This window comes from Schistocerca gregaria, chromosome 2 (assembly GCF_023897955.1).
Source record: "Schistocerca gregaria isolate iqSchGreg1 chromosome 2, iqSchGreg1.2, whole genome shotgun sequence".
In the NCBI taxonomy this organism is placed as follows: Eukaryota; Metazoa; Arthropoda; class Insecta; order Orthoptera; family Acrididae; genus Schistocerca; species Schistocerca gregaria.
Genome location: NC_064921.1, coordinates 36625332 through 36642248, shown reverse-complemented (window position 1 = coordinate 36642248; position 16917 = coordinate 36625332). Strand labels below are relative to the sequence as shown.

General features: G+C 38.7%; 1 protein-coding gene across 1 annotated transcript in view; it reads left to right on the top strand.

The window, feature by feature from the left end:
• Positions 1-16917, top strand: part of LOC126336269 (putative E3 ubiquitin-protein ligase UNKL) — a 253332-nt gene that overhangs the window by 101632 nt on the left and 134783 nt on the right. The window contains exons 6-7 of the mRNA XM_049999767.1: positions 3322-3524; positions 10004-10149. Of these exons, the coding sequence (XP_049855724.1) occupies positions 3322-3524; positions 10004-10149 (349 nt within the window). The remainder of the gene's footprint in view (positions 1-3321; positions 3525-10003; positions 10150-16917) is intronic.

The window sequence follows — 16917 nt, the reverse complement described above, 5'->3', positions numbered from 1 at the left end:
TTAACAAACAAATACATTCCTACATCAGAATAGTTATGTTATGATAAAATCTGAACATAGTTCATCATCTAACTCGTAGCTAGTACAAATCAGTTATTGTGGCTATTAACTGCACAAACTATCAAGAGCTTTAAATATTCGACAGATATGATGTAAGCCTGTTGTAAAGAAAAGATATTATGCCAAACAAGCAACAGAAGGAAAATAACTAGTGATGGGAGTACTGCAAAATCTTTACAAAATCAGATTGCAGTCAGAAAGGACGAAATATGACAGCCTTCTTAATTGGACCAAGAGAGGTGGCACAGTGGTTAGCACACTGGACTCACATTTGGAAGGATGACGGTTCAAACTAGCGTCCAGTCATCTTGATTTAAGTTTTCTGTGATTTCCGTTAATCGCTTTAGGCAAGTGCTGGGATGGTTCCTTTGAAAGGACATGGCTGACTTCCTTCCCCGTCCTTCCATAATCTGATGGGACCGATGACCTTGCTCTTTGGCCCCCTCTCCCAAATCAAGCAACCAATTTTCTTGATTGGCCTCACACAGAGACACAACACAGTCCTGTGCTGGAGTTCAGAGCAGCTATTGCTGGTGGATTCAATGTTTTGTTGTCAAACTCTGACCGTTACACTTTTTTAGTTCCCCGCCCAGATTTTGTGTGGCATCGAGTGATAACATTCTCTGGTGTGGTGACAGAAGTGACTGATATTCTTCTCCTCCCCCTCACACTCTCATTATAACAATTTGTGCATTGTCACATACAGCAAATTTGCCAATTATAATTACGAAAATTATCGGCAGTGGCAAAAAAGAACATCATCCAGTAGCTACAAGTGAAATACATTGAATGTGGTACCAAATCAACCACAATTCTTCTGTTTCTAAGGAAATATCTTCGAAATGCACTGCATAAACAGTGTTGATTACATTTTAGTTAATTACATATGAGTTACTCCATCTCAAATCTTCCTAACATGTTTCTTGTTTCAAAGATACTCTACATATGTTATTTTTTGGTGTCACTTACATTATTTTGTGGTTTGGAACTGAATAGTTCTAATTGTAAAGAAACAGATTGATTATACATGTTTCTAACAATGGATGGATGTAATATCGACAAGTATTTTGACATATTATTGGAAATTACTTTTCAGAGTTCGAAATGTGAAATTACTTACATGGGTTCAACCTAATGATATAATAATTAAGCAACCTGAATTAGCTGTAGTGTCATGTGAAATAGGAGGTAAATTAGTTCACGGAATCATATGAAGAATGAGCTGTAAGTTCCAGTGTCCCTCAGTAACACTGGACTCATTTGTTCTTTTGTCAGGAGGATTTCCTGTTAGCTTTACCAGTAGCTCATTATGTCTATCAGTAATTTCATCCTGCTAGTGTGCTGATCCTCATTGTTCTTAACCATTATGTCACATTCTGACCTCAAAGTATTCTGTGAAAAGTGTTTGTTTGATAAAATTTATAATTTGTGTATGATTGATAAAATTTATGATCGCTGTTACTTTTAAATACTGCGTTGCACCTTCTAAGTTAGCCATACTGTTAAACCCTGTTTTATCTTCATACATGAACTTCGTCTTCTCTGCATCTTCTTCTGCATTGGCAGCCATTAACCTTCCTTCTCTTACCTCAACTTTCTAACAGTAATATAAAGCGTGTCCTTAGAAATCAGATTATATTGATCTTCCCTTTACCAGATGGTAACCTTCATAAACATAGGAACTATGACATTACATGTGTACTGTTTGAGATGTATAACAACTTTTTTAGCTCATATTACAGATAGAATATATCTTCTAGTTTCCTCTTTTGTTTTTGACTTATTAGCGTGGTGCTTCGTATTTCATGGGGCACTGTACATGTCCGAGTATGGGGAACATAGGGTGGCATAAACTGCCAGGCACCACAAAGAATAGACGAGTTGCAAACATTGTCCCTCCTCACAGATGTGCTGCATCCATCCAGACCCGTATACCTGCAAAAATATGAAATAAACTTACAAACACTGTGTGAATCTAAATCACTTAAGTAGTAAAATAAATTCTACAAATGTCACGACCATCATTCATCCATCAGGTAGACATTGACAAACATGTCACTTTCCCCAAACTGATATGCTTTACCACAGTGAGCCACTCCAAAAATACCGATGGATGCCTGATGTGTAGTTGACTTACTGGTGCCCTTGAATACTTTGAGTTGCCTTGACAACAATTTAAAATGTTAAAAGTGCCTCCAATTGCTTCTTTGTATCACTGTGCTTTTATATAAATTGGTGGTGCCTCATTGGTAGTTTTGTATCCATGCCTCTTTTGACTGGACAGACCATCAGTGTGTGGCATTGTTGAAGTTCTAAAGTACCTGATGTCACTATAAAACTGTGCCATATAGTCAGTCGATTTTTATGTTGAATTGGAGAGTGGAGTTGCCACTGAAACCCAACACTTAAAGCTAAAACTTTATTGCATGAACATAGTGGTTTGTGGAATAGTGTCTCTGAGAACAGAGGAGGAGGAGGGATTGGGGGGGGGGGGTGCATAAAGTAGAATATATAATGGAAACTGATTAAAAAATTGCTGCCTAAATAATTAAAAAAGAAATTGGTAAGTAGTCCTATCCTGAGTGAACTTTAGCTGGCATTAAAATCAACATACCTTCAGTATTCAGTACATTATTAGATTAACATTCATAAATTTATTTACATCCTTTTCCTGTTACTGCTATTATGCATAGAGATTGGTATGACAATACTGGTTCCAGATCACCCATCCTTTACTCACGCAGTTTCTTCTTGTTTGCTAATAACTTTCTTTAATGTACAGTTGAATTAAACTTTTTTTTAAAACTTGACGGAACTCGTAATATGTCCGCCTGTTATCGCTTATAGAGACAAACAGGTGAAGATTAATCAATTGAAGAGCATATCTCTCCTTGTTTGTTTGTATGCCAATATTATCTAGGGTACAAAATTATTAGAAAAGAATGAGAGGGGGGAAAATTATATGCTTCTGTGAATTATATAGCTTAACTTCCCATTGAAGGGTCAATACTCCTATATTTTATTTTAAAGGCAGTTGAAATATTTAAAATAGTACAAAATTTTGGTGACAAAGTCACAGGATTTCCCAGAACTTATAAATATTAAATTACCGATGTCGACAGGATGTGGGGCTAAAGATTTATACCTGAATGGTGTTACCTGGTGGCTCTTAACTCCATCCCCAGTCTGAGTGATACACAGACTATTTGAAATAGATAATTAATAGAAATAACATCTTGCTTGGTATCTGTTTCGTTTCAGATCGACACCTTGTCCGAGTGTCAAACACGGTGACGAATGGGGTGAACCAAGCAATTGTGACAACGGCGATCAGTGTGCATACTGTCATACACGCACTGAGCAACAATTTCACCCTGAAATTTACAAGTCGACAAAATGTAACGATGTTCAAACTGCCGGCTACTGCCCTCGTGGTGTCTTTTGTGCATTTGCACATGTTGAACGTAAGTATATGTTTGGGCACCTCATTCTTTGGATTTTAACATGTCTTTGTGTTTTTGTCGTGAAGTCTTGTTTTTGTAACATCTCATGCTGAGATATGATTGGTGGTATTACCCACTTACACATTTTGCTTTTGGCTAATTTTCTATGAACATTCACATTTCCACCCAATGAACATTGGTCGAGTTTCATGTTTATCGAAGTAATACTGGCTGTGGTATAATCACTTGCTTAACTCCATACACGACTTTGACAAGAGTGAACAGGAATTTCTGGCAGCTCGGGCAATATTTTGTTGAAAGAAGTAAATGTTGGCCATCTTGTACAACTTCATGTATTATCTCGAAAATAATAACAAAAACAATTTTATGAGCCATCTTCAGCCATAAAATGTTAGACAAATTCACCCAAAAGAATTAGTGCCCAAAAAAATTTCAGTTTTGTTTCTTATATGTCAGGGACTAAGGGTATGACAAATGGGAACTTAGCATGTAGTAACCTAAAAAAGCGTTCTTCTCAAATATAAATGTGCCTCTGTCCAATACTAAATAAATGAAGTCCAAAGTTGAAGATTTTGTAAAAAGATCCAAAATACATTATTTTCAAAATTATTTTGCGGAAAAGACTGTTCTATACAACTTTTCTATCTGGGCTCATTAGAAAGACCATGACTTTAACTGGCAAAAAATGTACATTTGTTTATCCAACATGGGTTAACAATGCTAGATAATTTGAATCAAAATTGAGCGGAAAAAATCACATTATGAAAAAAATCAAATTTCTCATGGAGTAAATGCATGCTGAACATGAAACTATATATGCAATAGATCATTACCAAAAGGATGTGAGATATAAAATTTTACTCACCTAATATTTTTCAATAATCTACAAACTCATCAAAAATGATGATTATTGTGAAATTAGGATACACTGACACTTCTTTTACCAATACCATTTTCTAGTAAAGCTTCAAAGCAGTCTTTAAGCCCCACGAGGGCTATCCAGAGAAATCGCACTGTGAATAAAGGTTTAATTTTGAGATCTTGTATCTCGTTGATTAAAGGCACAATAAACATGAAACTTTGGACGCAACAAATTAGTAACATAAAGCTTTGTAAAAAAAAAAAAAAAAAAAAAAAAAAAAAAAAAAAAAAAAAAAATCGCATACTGCTTTCTGAATTCCTACAAAATCGGTGCAAACTTGATTTTTTCTTACAAACTACGAAAACAGATCACATTGCATAGCTTACAGAGCATCTGCTGTCCATAATTGATTTCATACTAACAACATTTGGAAAGGTATATTTTCAAGCATTCAGAAACTTAAGTTCCAATTTCCAGTCGCACTAACAATACCTGAAAGTGACTGACAAATATGAGGGAATGTGCCATGACCACATGCTATAATGCAGCAGTCTGTTGTCCATGTTTCATTGCATGTGGTTTTCATTTTTAAATCAACAAGTAATATCTCTGTGGATTGCATTGGTCCGTGGTGTCGAGCAAATAAAATGAATGAGCTGGGCCTTGAGGGTGCATAAATTTTATCAGTGCATCAATTTGTTCTGTTGGTAAGTCAGTAATTTTACAATATTGAGAAGTTTAAAATCAAAATTGATATTACTTCTTGCTTGCTGCCTATGCATGACACTTCTACAGATTTAATAATTGCAGATAAGGTATTTAGCAAAGGGCTTTGCAAGCAGAGTGGTACCGCTACAAGATGTTGGAACTCGAATTAAGAAATCAAATTACAAGCTTGCGAACCTGAATGAAGAATCCAATACATGGCTGGTACTGGACAGCTATCGGGTGGGACCCCTATGGCGATGATGCTGGATTACATTCTTGAACCGGTAATGACAACCATGGACCTATGCAGTTTCACGAGATACTGCACATCAATTTAAAAATAAAAACCACATGCAACAAAACATGAACAGCAGTTTGCTGCAATAAGCCATGTTGCTATGATAGATTCCCCCAGGTTTCTCTATCATTTCCAGGTATTGTTAGCTCAAATTGGAAAGTTGAAGGTGATTTTCTGAATATGTGAAAACATGCTCTTAACTGTGATTAGTTTGAAATCAATTATGGCAAACAGATGTTCTAAAAGCAAATCGAATGTGGTCTATTTCTGTAATTTAAAAAAAAGTAAAGTTTGAACTGATATTGTAGAAATTTTGAAAGCAGTCTCTAATAATATTTTATATTAGAAAAACTTTTCTTATTGTTGTCGGAAGTTTCATTTTCATCGTGCTTTTAATCGGCGAGATATAAGCCAAAGTTAAGACTATATTTGCAGTGTGATTTTTCCGACTAGTTAGTCTCAACTTATGTAATATTGTTAGCCCATGTAGAAAATTAAACCCACTGTTCCCGGGGAGCTTAAAACACATTGCTTCAAATAAGACTAGTTTTGAAACTTTAGTAAAGAACAATATTTGTTATAGAAGTATTGAATATACCCTATTTTTTAACTTATTCACAAAAACCGTCACATTTTCGATGAATTTGTAGACTATTGAAAAATAGTAGGTAAATGAAACTTAGCATATACTTATGCTACTTATATATTGCATAAGAAATTTTGGTTCAGCATGCATTTACTCAATGAGATACAAGAATCAGAAGTTTACATTTTTTTCATGCCGCAGTTTTCGTACTCGTCTTTGATTCAAATTATCCAGCATTGTTAGCTCACATTGTATAACGAAATACATTTCTTTTGGCCATTAAGGAGCTCAGTTTGGAAAGTTTTCAAGGACATAGTTTTTGCAAAATCTGGTTGAATATACCATATTTTTTTATCTTTTTATAAAGTCTTCAACTTGGCACTTCATTTATTCAGTATTGAAAAGTGGTACATAAATGAAACTTTGTATTCGAGAACCTTGTGGTGTTAGGTTGCTATATGCCAAGTTTCACGATTGTCATGCCTCTATTTGCTGAGATAGAGGAAGTGAATCTTTGCAATTTTTTCAGGTGAATTTGTCCAAAATTTTCTGGGTGAATATGGCTTGTAATATTCTTGTCATTATTATTCCTAAGAGAACACACATAATTGTACAAGATAGCCAAAGTTCATTTCATTCAACAAAATATTGCTCAAGACATAACAGATATCTAACTTGCTGAGGACATGTACGAATCTTATCATAATATTTCATCAAAATCTGTGAGGATCAAGATGTAAAATGTTCCAGAATTAAGCAATTTGACATGGAATGGCCATTTCATGCCACGCAGACTGATAGTGGCTACTGGAGATACTGCATTTTCAATTAATACATTTGAAAATCATTATTTGATTTAGAATCAGCTATGAGGGGGGTCAAATGAAAACCTTAATAGTATAATTAAAAATAGACATTTTGTGCTGTTGTTGTGCAAGTTGGCAGTCCTGTTCCCAGTGATGTATGGGATGCCCCACTGGTGGCAGCATGCTACAGACAAATGAAATGCGCCCCCAGTACCAATTCAAAATGGCCGCTCCACTTACAATGTGTTCCAAGGAAGAGTAGCAATCTATTTTCTTTTGGTAAAGGTATGAAACCTATTTAAATCCATTGGAAAATGGTGGTCCAGAGTGATGATGTGTCACTATCAATGCAGCAAGTACCTGAGTCGAGCAGTAAGTTCAGAAACGGCATGATTGCTATGACAGAGACTCAGTGCACAGGTGAGGCATACCATGTTGTGATACCAGAGTCTACTGCAGCAGTTGAAGTCATTGAGATAGGAATTCGCCACCCGTTGGTGGATGAAATAGCCACAGACTTGAACATAAGTCATGGCTCAGCACATCACATCTTTTGTGAAGTGTTTAACTTTTGCAAAATTTCTGCAAATTGGATGCCAAGGCAGCTCACTCCAGAACTGAGAGCGACACGTCAATATCTGTGAAGAACTTTCGCGGCATATCAAAGTAGAATGTGATGTCTTCTTTATGGGTATCATTGCAGGAGACAAAACTGGATTACTACCAGCAACTCACAATGAAGAAAGCAAGCAAGGAATGGCAACATTTCTCATGATCAGAACCCAAGATGTTCTGGATGCTCCCACCTGCAGGGAAGGCTTTGCTGATTCTCTTTTTGTAATGAACAAGATGTTACTTTAGAATACTACATGACTAGGGAAAACACTATCACAAGTGTGAGGTATTTCAGTATGCCAGAAAAAAATCATCTTTGGCCTGCAATAAGATCAAAGTGATGTGGCCTTCTGACAACAGTTGTCATTTTGCAACATGACAATGTTCAGCCTCATACTGCTCGTGCATTACTTGCAGCTCACTTTAGTGCATGCGAACATGACTGCTCGTTAGTTGATACCAGTCGTGACAGTAAATTGCCATACGACAGGAGCAGTTTGATTACTATGTAATTGTCTGGTTGCAAAATTCCCATATTTGCTGTAAACAAAGCAATCAGTTTTAAAGTATTTCAGGTTAAACTGATTTTTCTTTTCCAGTTTAGCTCAGATTTTCAGCCTGCTTTCTTCTTCACAGCACATGAGTGTGACTGGGCTATAGAGCCAAGGGGAACTCCCCCCACCCCGCTCCCTCTCTTCCCGCCCTCTACTCTTTTTATTCCTTCCACGTGCACTTATATGTGCCGGTAGGGGGCGAGGGAGCACATACCAACTATTGTTTGTACTTTTCATGGGGTTTTACACAACTAGTGTGTAAATTTGATACAATACATTCCACATCAGTTTCTCTGTTAAAATTGTTTATATCAATTGTGTGATATTTCCAGTCTAGTTTTGTTCATTATTAGTCAGATGACTGAGGAATTTTCAGTCTGCGTAATCTTAACAACAATATTTACATCAGAGTTTTTTGGTAATCCTATAAAATAGTGCTATATACTAAGCTATGCTACCTTCTGTGGCACTTCTATTTGTGTGACTTCATAACTTAAGCATTAATGAATTTTGTGAATTCTTTTCTTTGTTATTGCTGTTTCTTGAAAAGTAGGCAAAGAGATAACTTCAAATTTCATGTCGTGCTTAAATAAGTGGAGGCGTGTACTTTTGTGATGTATCAACAATATTCTTTAGAATAAATTACTACTTAGCACGTAGAGGAGGTATTGATGGGCAGGCAGGCAGGCAGGCACGCATCTAAAAAGCTTGAATAAGCAATTATACGAAGTCCTTACTAAGCAATTGAAAGAAGTCCTTACTCAGATTTAGAAAAAACATACATACACAGGGTATCTCCCATCTCCTAAATTTAGCACCTGGGGAAGAGGTTCAAATTATGAAGCATTTGACAGTTTTCTTGGTGCATCTCTTAATTTTTGAGTGACTTCAGATTGATGTCAATTCCTTCTCATAGTAAATATTACGCACGCTGACTCGCAAACCACTGTATCGGGGTACCTCAATATCACTTCTAAATATTCTGTTAACTCGGTTTAGAAAGGAAATGTTTGACAATAACTTATCCGTATTGTCTAGTCCATTCTTCAGTTTTACGACAAAAATAAAAATGATCACAGAAGTCTTCATTTTATTTTATATCATAAAGCTGATGAGCCCTAAATGCCATACTTTAGCTTTCATGGGCAAAGACAATTTGAATTCTTTTCCTCTCCAGATTTGTGCAGATTCGATCTTCTTCACCAGTGCACCTGTGTAAAAAATGAAGTTCTTGAGTCAGAATGTAAATAATGATATATCTCTTCTCCTCCTCAAATTTTTGAAACCAACAACTGTGTAATATTTGTCGAATCAGGACGTATTTCATCGTCGCATTTCTGTGATTACTGCAGCTTTCAGCTTTGGTTATCACTATTTTTGACAGTAAAAATCTCCCTTAATCATAACTAATTAGTGTTCCCTTATTATCTGTCTTTATCTGCATCGAGGAACTTCTGCCATTTCTAAATAACGATGAACCTTAACTACCTAAATAAGTATAGAAATCTGATTTTAGTAATAGCTAAGCTCATTCTGAACTGACAGCCTACCATAAATTATTCTCTGTCCTTCATTTATATTGGCATGTCATACATTCATGGAATCACGTGGGGATGGCATACTGGGGTATTCCTCGGAACTCCGTACTGTGTCAGTAGCACTGCACGGCACCTGCTGCGATGTAGGGGTGTCTGCTGTCGAGCTTGGTCTGCTGTGTGTCACCTTAGGAATACTAGAAACGTATAATCACAATTCGAAACAAATATTTGAACATGTATAAGTATCATTTACCTATAAAGAAGACTTCATTGTTCCTTTTAACTATTATTAATATTACAATAAAATTAATGGTATATATGTTTGCTCTTTTGTAGATAGTGAGGGTACAGAAAAATTGCATATCTGAAGTTTGAGAAAATTTCCGAATTAAATAAACCCAAATTTTGTACCCTCAAACACTGTTGCATTTAAGCATTCTGGATACATTTTGACGATGTGCCAACCCTTTTTCATTGTTCAGTAATTATTAATATTTTATTTTCCATAACAGAGGAAATGAGTTTAGCGAGAGATCTCGTCGCTCGAGTGGATTCCGGGATGAGTCTCGCAGACATTTTATCGAGTGCACTTCCTTCCGAAAAGTCGAGCAACGGTCACGATTCTTGCAAGAGGGATGAAAAGAGCAGCGATTCCTCAGTAAGTAATTTGTCTTTTATTTTATAACACAGTTTTTTGTGTTAGTGTGTGTGTGTGTGTGTGTGTGTGTGTGTGTGTGTGTGTGTGTGTGTGTGTGTGTTTTATGTAATTGTAACATCGGTAAACATTGTAAGTACACTGTTTGACAAAAAAGTGAAGCATCCTGGATGCAGGGGGAAATGAAACAAAAGTACACGAGGGTATGTGATGTTATTTTAGTCATTAAAAAGTGGAGTCAGATTTACAAAAAACTTGTCAGTACAAGCCCACTCTCCACTACAGTGTCGCAGCCCTCCTGGCCGGGACACGAGCACCGATTTGACTTGGTAGGCTGACACGGAGATGGCAACACGACCCAGACTATCACGGCCAGTCCTCGATATTCCATACAATGGCACTGAGACAGAGTCGACATTTTGAGCTCTTCTCACACCTGCCGTATCAGGGGACAGATCTGGGGATCTTGCCGGTCACAGGAGTATCTCGACATTATGTGGCCAGTTCGTAGATATTTACACTACAGTCAGACGAGCATTGTATTGTCAAAAAGTGACCTGGCAATGCTTTCCGCTGGAGGTATAGGGTGCACGACCTCTGTAACTCAACATTACGGCCCGAGAGTTCTCTCGATCACTACCGGCTGTGGCCCGTAGTCCGTATCCGAGTGCTCCCCAAACTGTGGAGCTGAGAATTTTGCCGTGTCTCTTCGAAGTGTTGGAAGAATTGAACCTCTCGATAGGTCACCACTGTACTTGTTGACGGCAGTCTGTTTGAGGTACTGCAGAACCCCGATATGCCACCGGAAGCAGTGCACCGCCACTCGCTGGCAGTCCACCATTCCAGGACGCGGCACTGCTCTGGATGCGGCCTTTTGCAGTTGTCAGTGACGGACTGCATGTGGGGGTAGTAATTCCCTACCCCTGCTGCTGCTAGGCTCTGACAAACAGTGTGGGATGACACAGAACGTTGCAGGGAGTCTACTTCTCATTTTCAGGTCACAGGCGCAGATGCCAAGTGTCGGCACACGGTACGGCAATCCCCGTTCACAGCGTAGAGACGCAGTGAACGGAAACTTTGACAGAGAGTATTCCCACCCATTGTTAAGATTGAATGCTCTACAGATGTGGATACGACAAAACGGAGACATAGGACGAGGGCACTTTCGAACTCTCATGACTAAAAATAAATAAATAAGTAAATAAAAAAACCTACATCTGTCCTTATGATTTTATTTTATTTTGTCGCTACCAGTTGGCAGTTGACGGTTGGAGTGCTGACACATTATCTGTGTATCCAGTAATGCTGGCAACTGATGGGTTATGCATGGAGATCATATAAACCTGTACCGCTGCCAAAACAGTCTGAATGTAACGCAATGAAGCACAGCAGTAGAGACAAAATAAAATCAAATAATAAGGACGACTGTAGGTGATTCATTTTTTGTCACAATAGTAAACAGCCGTTGTCCCAGAGACCTCCTGCTAAAAGGATGGACGTACAAAAACTTCTGAACTCTGTCAGGTGCCAATACCACCTTCTTCCGTGAGTACGCGGTACCTCTGTGTTGTTTGCGGTGGTCATTTGACATCTGATACTATTCTCACATCTTGTATACCGTATGGGCATAGGAACAACACGGAGCGTGAATGACACTAATGAACTCCGGTGGATATCCTACCTGTCACAGAGAATTGCAACTCGGATCACTTATGTAGATAGTGACATTGTGCACAAATATAGAGTGAAATTGAAATTCGCTGATCTTCAGTGTGCTTCATTTTTTTATCATTCAATGTACTTGTGTAGTTGTATAATGGGTTATTAAGTATTTTATGTGACATTTGATGGTATCGTAATAAAAATTCAGTTTTGAGAACTTATATTATGAGGAGACAGAAAAGCTGACCTCGAGGTGGTTACCTTGCAGAGCGAGGTGAACACTGTCCACAGGTGGGGAGGGGAGGGCAGTAGTAACAGCATACCCTCTGCTATTCTCACGGGTGGAGTGCCGTCACAGAACTGCTGCCATACTGCCGAGGACGTCGCAACAGACGCCCACATTGACCACTTCTCCACCGACTAGTGAAGGCTTCTACCCTATCCTAGGTCCTGCCAACACCCAGTAGCATCATACTTTTCACTTTCCGAGAATTTACACACACAGTAATATGTGAGAATTGAATCCATGTTTTGTCTTCCACTGTGCACTTTATTTCTTATGCCTAATTTGTTCCTAAATATTTGATGTACAATTTGGGCAGTGTGAGAAAACGGTCGCCATTGTGGTCGATGGTCGCTTTTGTATAACATAATACAATTTGAGGAGTGCAGACGAGACTGTTATCTGCTCCATATTTCATTCATGTTCGGAGTGACATCCCGTGGCGATGATATACTGCACTGCCTGGTCTGCTCGATTCCACTGTGAGCTACATTTTCTGTTTGATCTTTCCGCACATTTCCCTTCACTCCCCTTAAACATTAACTCGTACCGACAAATCTGTTCTTATCAGTTTGTGCTTCATTACATCCTGTATTGTAGGTTGTTTAGAAAGTCAGTAGCTCACGCCGGCCATGCACAGCTGTCAGTCAGCCTTGCTCCTGTCTCCACTGCCCACAAACATCCGTCACTAATCTGCGTATATGCTACCGGAAACATCAAAAACCTGACAATGGTTCGTAAGATTAGCTTTCACAGACCAAAAAAATGCTAGGGAGAACATTAATTCGTAAGATGTACGCTTGTGTGTGTGCACGCGCTTAATGGATTTCACCTGTATGAGCAGTTGAGATCACCATCGAGCAATGTCCTTATGATCCAGTAATGCCAATCTCTCATTTGAGCATTTTTTGACATGGAGCCTGCTGACTTCAAAACTACACTCAGGAAGTGGAGTATTTGTGCAGTGCGCATGGTGGTGGTGGTGGTGGTGGTGGTGGTGGTGGTGGTGGTGGTGGTGGTGGTGGTGGTGGTGGTGGCGGTGGTGGTGGTGGTGGTGTTTTTTTAAGGCCAGGCGGCAGTTTGAAGTACTCTCTTGGGCACTTACCAGGTGATACATGTGTAGGAAAACAGACCACGTTCAGGGTAAAGACTGTTCGACTAAAATTTTATTAGTAAATTGTCGAAGTATTTGTAACAAAGTTCCCGAATTTACTGCTGTCCAGGACAGTTCTCTATCTCAAATTATTCTTGGGACTGGGAGCTAGCTCAAAATTGAATTAAAAATCTCTGAAATATTTAACAAGTCTTGGAATGTTTACCGGAAAAACTGATTAAATGCTGTAGGTAGGGGGAGTGTTCATTGCAGTCGACAAAAACATTCTGAAGTTGAAATTGACTGTCATAGTGAAGTTATCTGGCCACACATTACAGGTTTAGGTGAAACCGAGTTAATTGTTGGATGGTTTTACTGACCACCAAATTCCTCTGTGACAGTCATAGAGCCATTCAAAGCAAGTAAATGGTCAGTTGTGCACCAATACCCAGACCTTGTAATACTAATTGGTAGTGACTTTAACCTAACGAGTATAGACTCAGACGTGTATGGGTTCATTTAAGGGGTTACAGTCAGTCAGTCTTGTGAACTACTTTTGATTACCTTTTCTTAAAACTTCTGTCGATTGCCCTCATACATTGGAGGTATCTTACCTCGAAACTACAAACAGGCCGGACATTATTGATGGTGTGAGTATAGAGGGGATTAGTGGTCATGATATCATAGCGACTATGGTTATGAAAGTTAGTAAATCAGTCAAAGAGGGCTAGGAGAGTGTTTCTGCTAAAAAGTGCAGATAAGAAATTGTTAGCATCTCACTTAGTCGACGAACTGCATTCATTTAGTTCCAGAATGATGGCCGCGAAGGAATTATGGGCGAAGTTTAAAATGGTTATGAATTGTGCTCTGGACACGTATGTGTCTATTAAGTGGATTAAGGACAGAAAAGATCCACAGTGGTTTAATAACAAAATTCATGTTGAGAGGCAAAAATTAGTAGGGATTTGTGTGTCTGTGGGAAGATCTATACACAAAGAATACAACAGCCACCACCATCATACCTTGGCTAAAGATCTGCCAGAGAACCTGAAAAAATTCTGGTCATACGTATAATTACTAAGTGGGTATTAAGCTTCCACCCAGTCACTAGTCGACCAGACTGGTTTGGCAGTTGAAGATAGCAAAAGTAAGGCCCAAGTTTCAGATTCCACGATTAAGAAATCATTCACACAGGAGACCATCACACATAGTCCTGTATGTATGACATAGTAATAAGCATTCCTGGCATACAGAAACAACTTAGCAACTCAGCTGCGCGGGATTAGCCGAGAGATCTAAGGCGCTGCAGTCATGGACTGTGCGGCTGGTCCCGATGGAGGTTCGAGTCCTCCCTCGGGCATGAGTGTGTGTGTTTGTCCTTAGGATAATTTAGGTTAAGTAGTGTGTAAGCTTAGGAACTGATGACCTTAGCAGTTAAGTCCCATAAGATTTCACACACTTTTGAACATTTGAACGGAAACAACTTACAGTTGAAAACAAATAAGTCACAAGATCTGGATTGAATCCCAATTCAGTTTTATAAATACTCCACTTCATTGGCCATTTACTAAGTTTACTTTTATCACGAATCTCTCGACCAGCGCAAAGTGCCAAGTGACTGGAAAAAAGTGCAGGTGGCTTCTTTATATAAGTAGGGTAGAAGAACGGATCAATATACTTAACATTGGCTTTCTGCAGAATTATAGGGCATATTCTGAGTTCAGATATCATAAATTTCCTAGAGATCGGAAAGCTCATATGCACGAATCAGCACAGCTTTAGAAAGCATAACTTGTGTGAAACCCAGCTTGTTCTTTTCTCACATGATACTCTGTGAACTATGGATCTTCAGGCAGGTTCAGTATTTCCAGATCTCTAAAAAGCATTCGACACATTACCCTTACTGCAGACTATATGTGCATACGGAATAGGCTCCGAGATATGTAATAGAACCCAGTACGTTGTCTCAGACAGGAAGTGTTAGTCAGAGACAGGAGTAGCGTCAGGAATGCTCCAGTTAAGGGTAATAGGGCCATTGCTATTATCTGTACACATAAATGATGTGGTAGACAGGTTGGGCAGCAATCTGCAGTTGTCTGCTGATAATGCTGTAGCCTAGAGGAAGGTGTCCAAGATAAGTCACTGTAGGGTGGTACAGGATGACTTGGACAAAATTCTAGTTGATTTGACGAATGGCAGCTGGCTCTTTGTGTCAAACAGGGTGTGCACAGCCCAGGACAACTGGAAAATCCAGAAAAAACATGGGAATTTTTCAGAATTCCAGAAATTTTTCATCATTTTAGTTTTCAGTTAAATTTTTGTAATTTTAACTGGTAAGAACTGATACTTAACAAATAATTTTACTTAAGTCTGCTACTGCAGAATAATACTGCGGCAGAAAAAGCGAGTGAATAAAAAGATCTCAAATTGTAAAGGAAATCTGCCATTCACACCAACAAAACACACTGCACAGATGTCTGCCAACAGTAAAATGTGTCAAATGATTTAGGACAAAGTCTATGCTATACTTCATAATAACAAACTGCTCCCAGTGAGTGTGATGTCACAACAGTTTACGTTGAGGCCCACGAGAAATATTGGCTCCGAGTGTACATTTGGTTCATTTGAGCAATTGCCAGCGAGATCGCATCCACACGCAGTTCAAACGTGTACGAGCAGTACCTGCTCATGCTCTGTGGCTACTTGAATTGCATCTGTATTGGCAGTAGCAACATGCTGCCAGATTAGTGCTTGTGCATAGTGGTCTTGAGTTTTAGTGGGGAGGGAGGTGACCTGTGTTTTCATTAATGATTTTACTCTTCCCTGTTTGTTTACAGCTGTCAGCTTTAATGAAAATAAAATGGATTTCTGTGGCTGGAACTATCAAGTGAATTGAAATACATTCACTTAATTATGGAAGTCTGAAATATGTTATTAATTTCAGTTTTCTGGTGTTATTTTATTTCCACATTTTTGGCAGTCGAGCATTGGTGGCATTGCTGAACAGTGAAGTTATTTTCATTGATTTGCTAAAGGAATTTGGCTTTTATTAACCTTTTCCACAGAGGCAGTCAATTTATTTGAAATGAAGTGTTTCATTCTACACTGCTGTCTAGTGTCAACTAGTCTGGCAGTTTCCGGTGATTAAGGGTGGCAGTGTGGTACTGGTGTGCAAGACTCGCACTCCCCCGTGGCTTTCGAACTTACTTGGAGTTGCTTTGCCGATATTCTTCTCGTGATAGCCGGCTGTGGTGTCATGCACAACTTCTTCTCCGAAGATAAGATGTTACTTTGGAGGAATATTTTACACTTCGAAAATAACTCCGTGCACTCAGAATACTTTGAACTCAAATTCACTGTCTTTTCATGACACACAAGTTTTCGTACAAGTAAAACCTTTTTCGTGAGCTCGACACATTCTGGTCCGTCAGAAACTATCGCATTCATTTTTCCATAAATACAGACTAAAAATCACTCCAAGTTTAACAAGACAACTGTCCGGACCTTACAAAAGTGAGAGAATGAATGAATAAGTAATTGTGTCTTCTCTTCTTTCAACAGCATTCAAATGTTCACACAATAATGTTTGACGTCGCACGGAGTACAGCACGTTTATTCCTTGATGTGGACATGTAACTTCTTAGGGGGACTCGGCGACTGTCTGCCTGCACCGATCATCCGCTGATACACGTCTGTCCTGCACACACGTAATTGTGGTGCAGTAGACACAGTT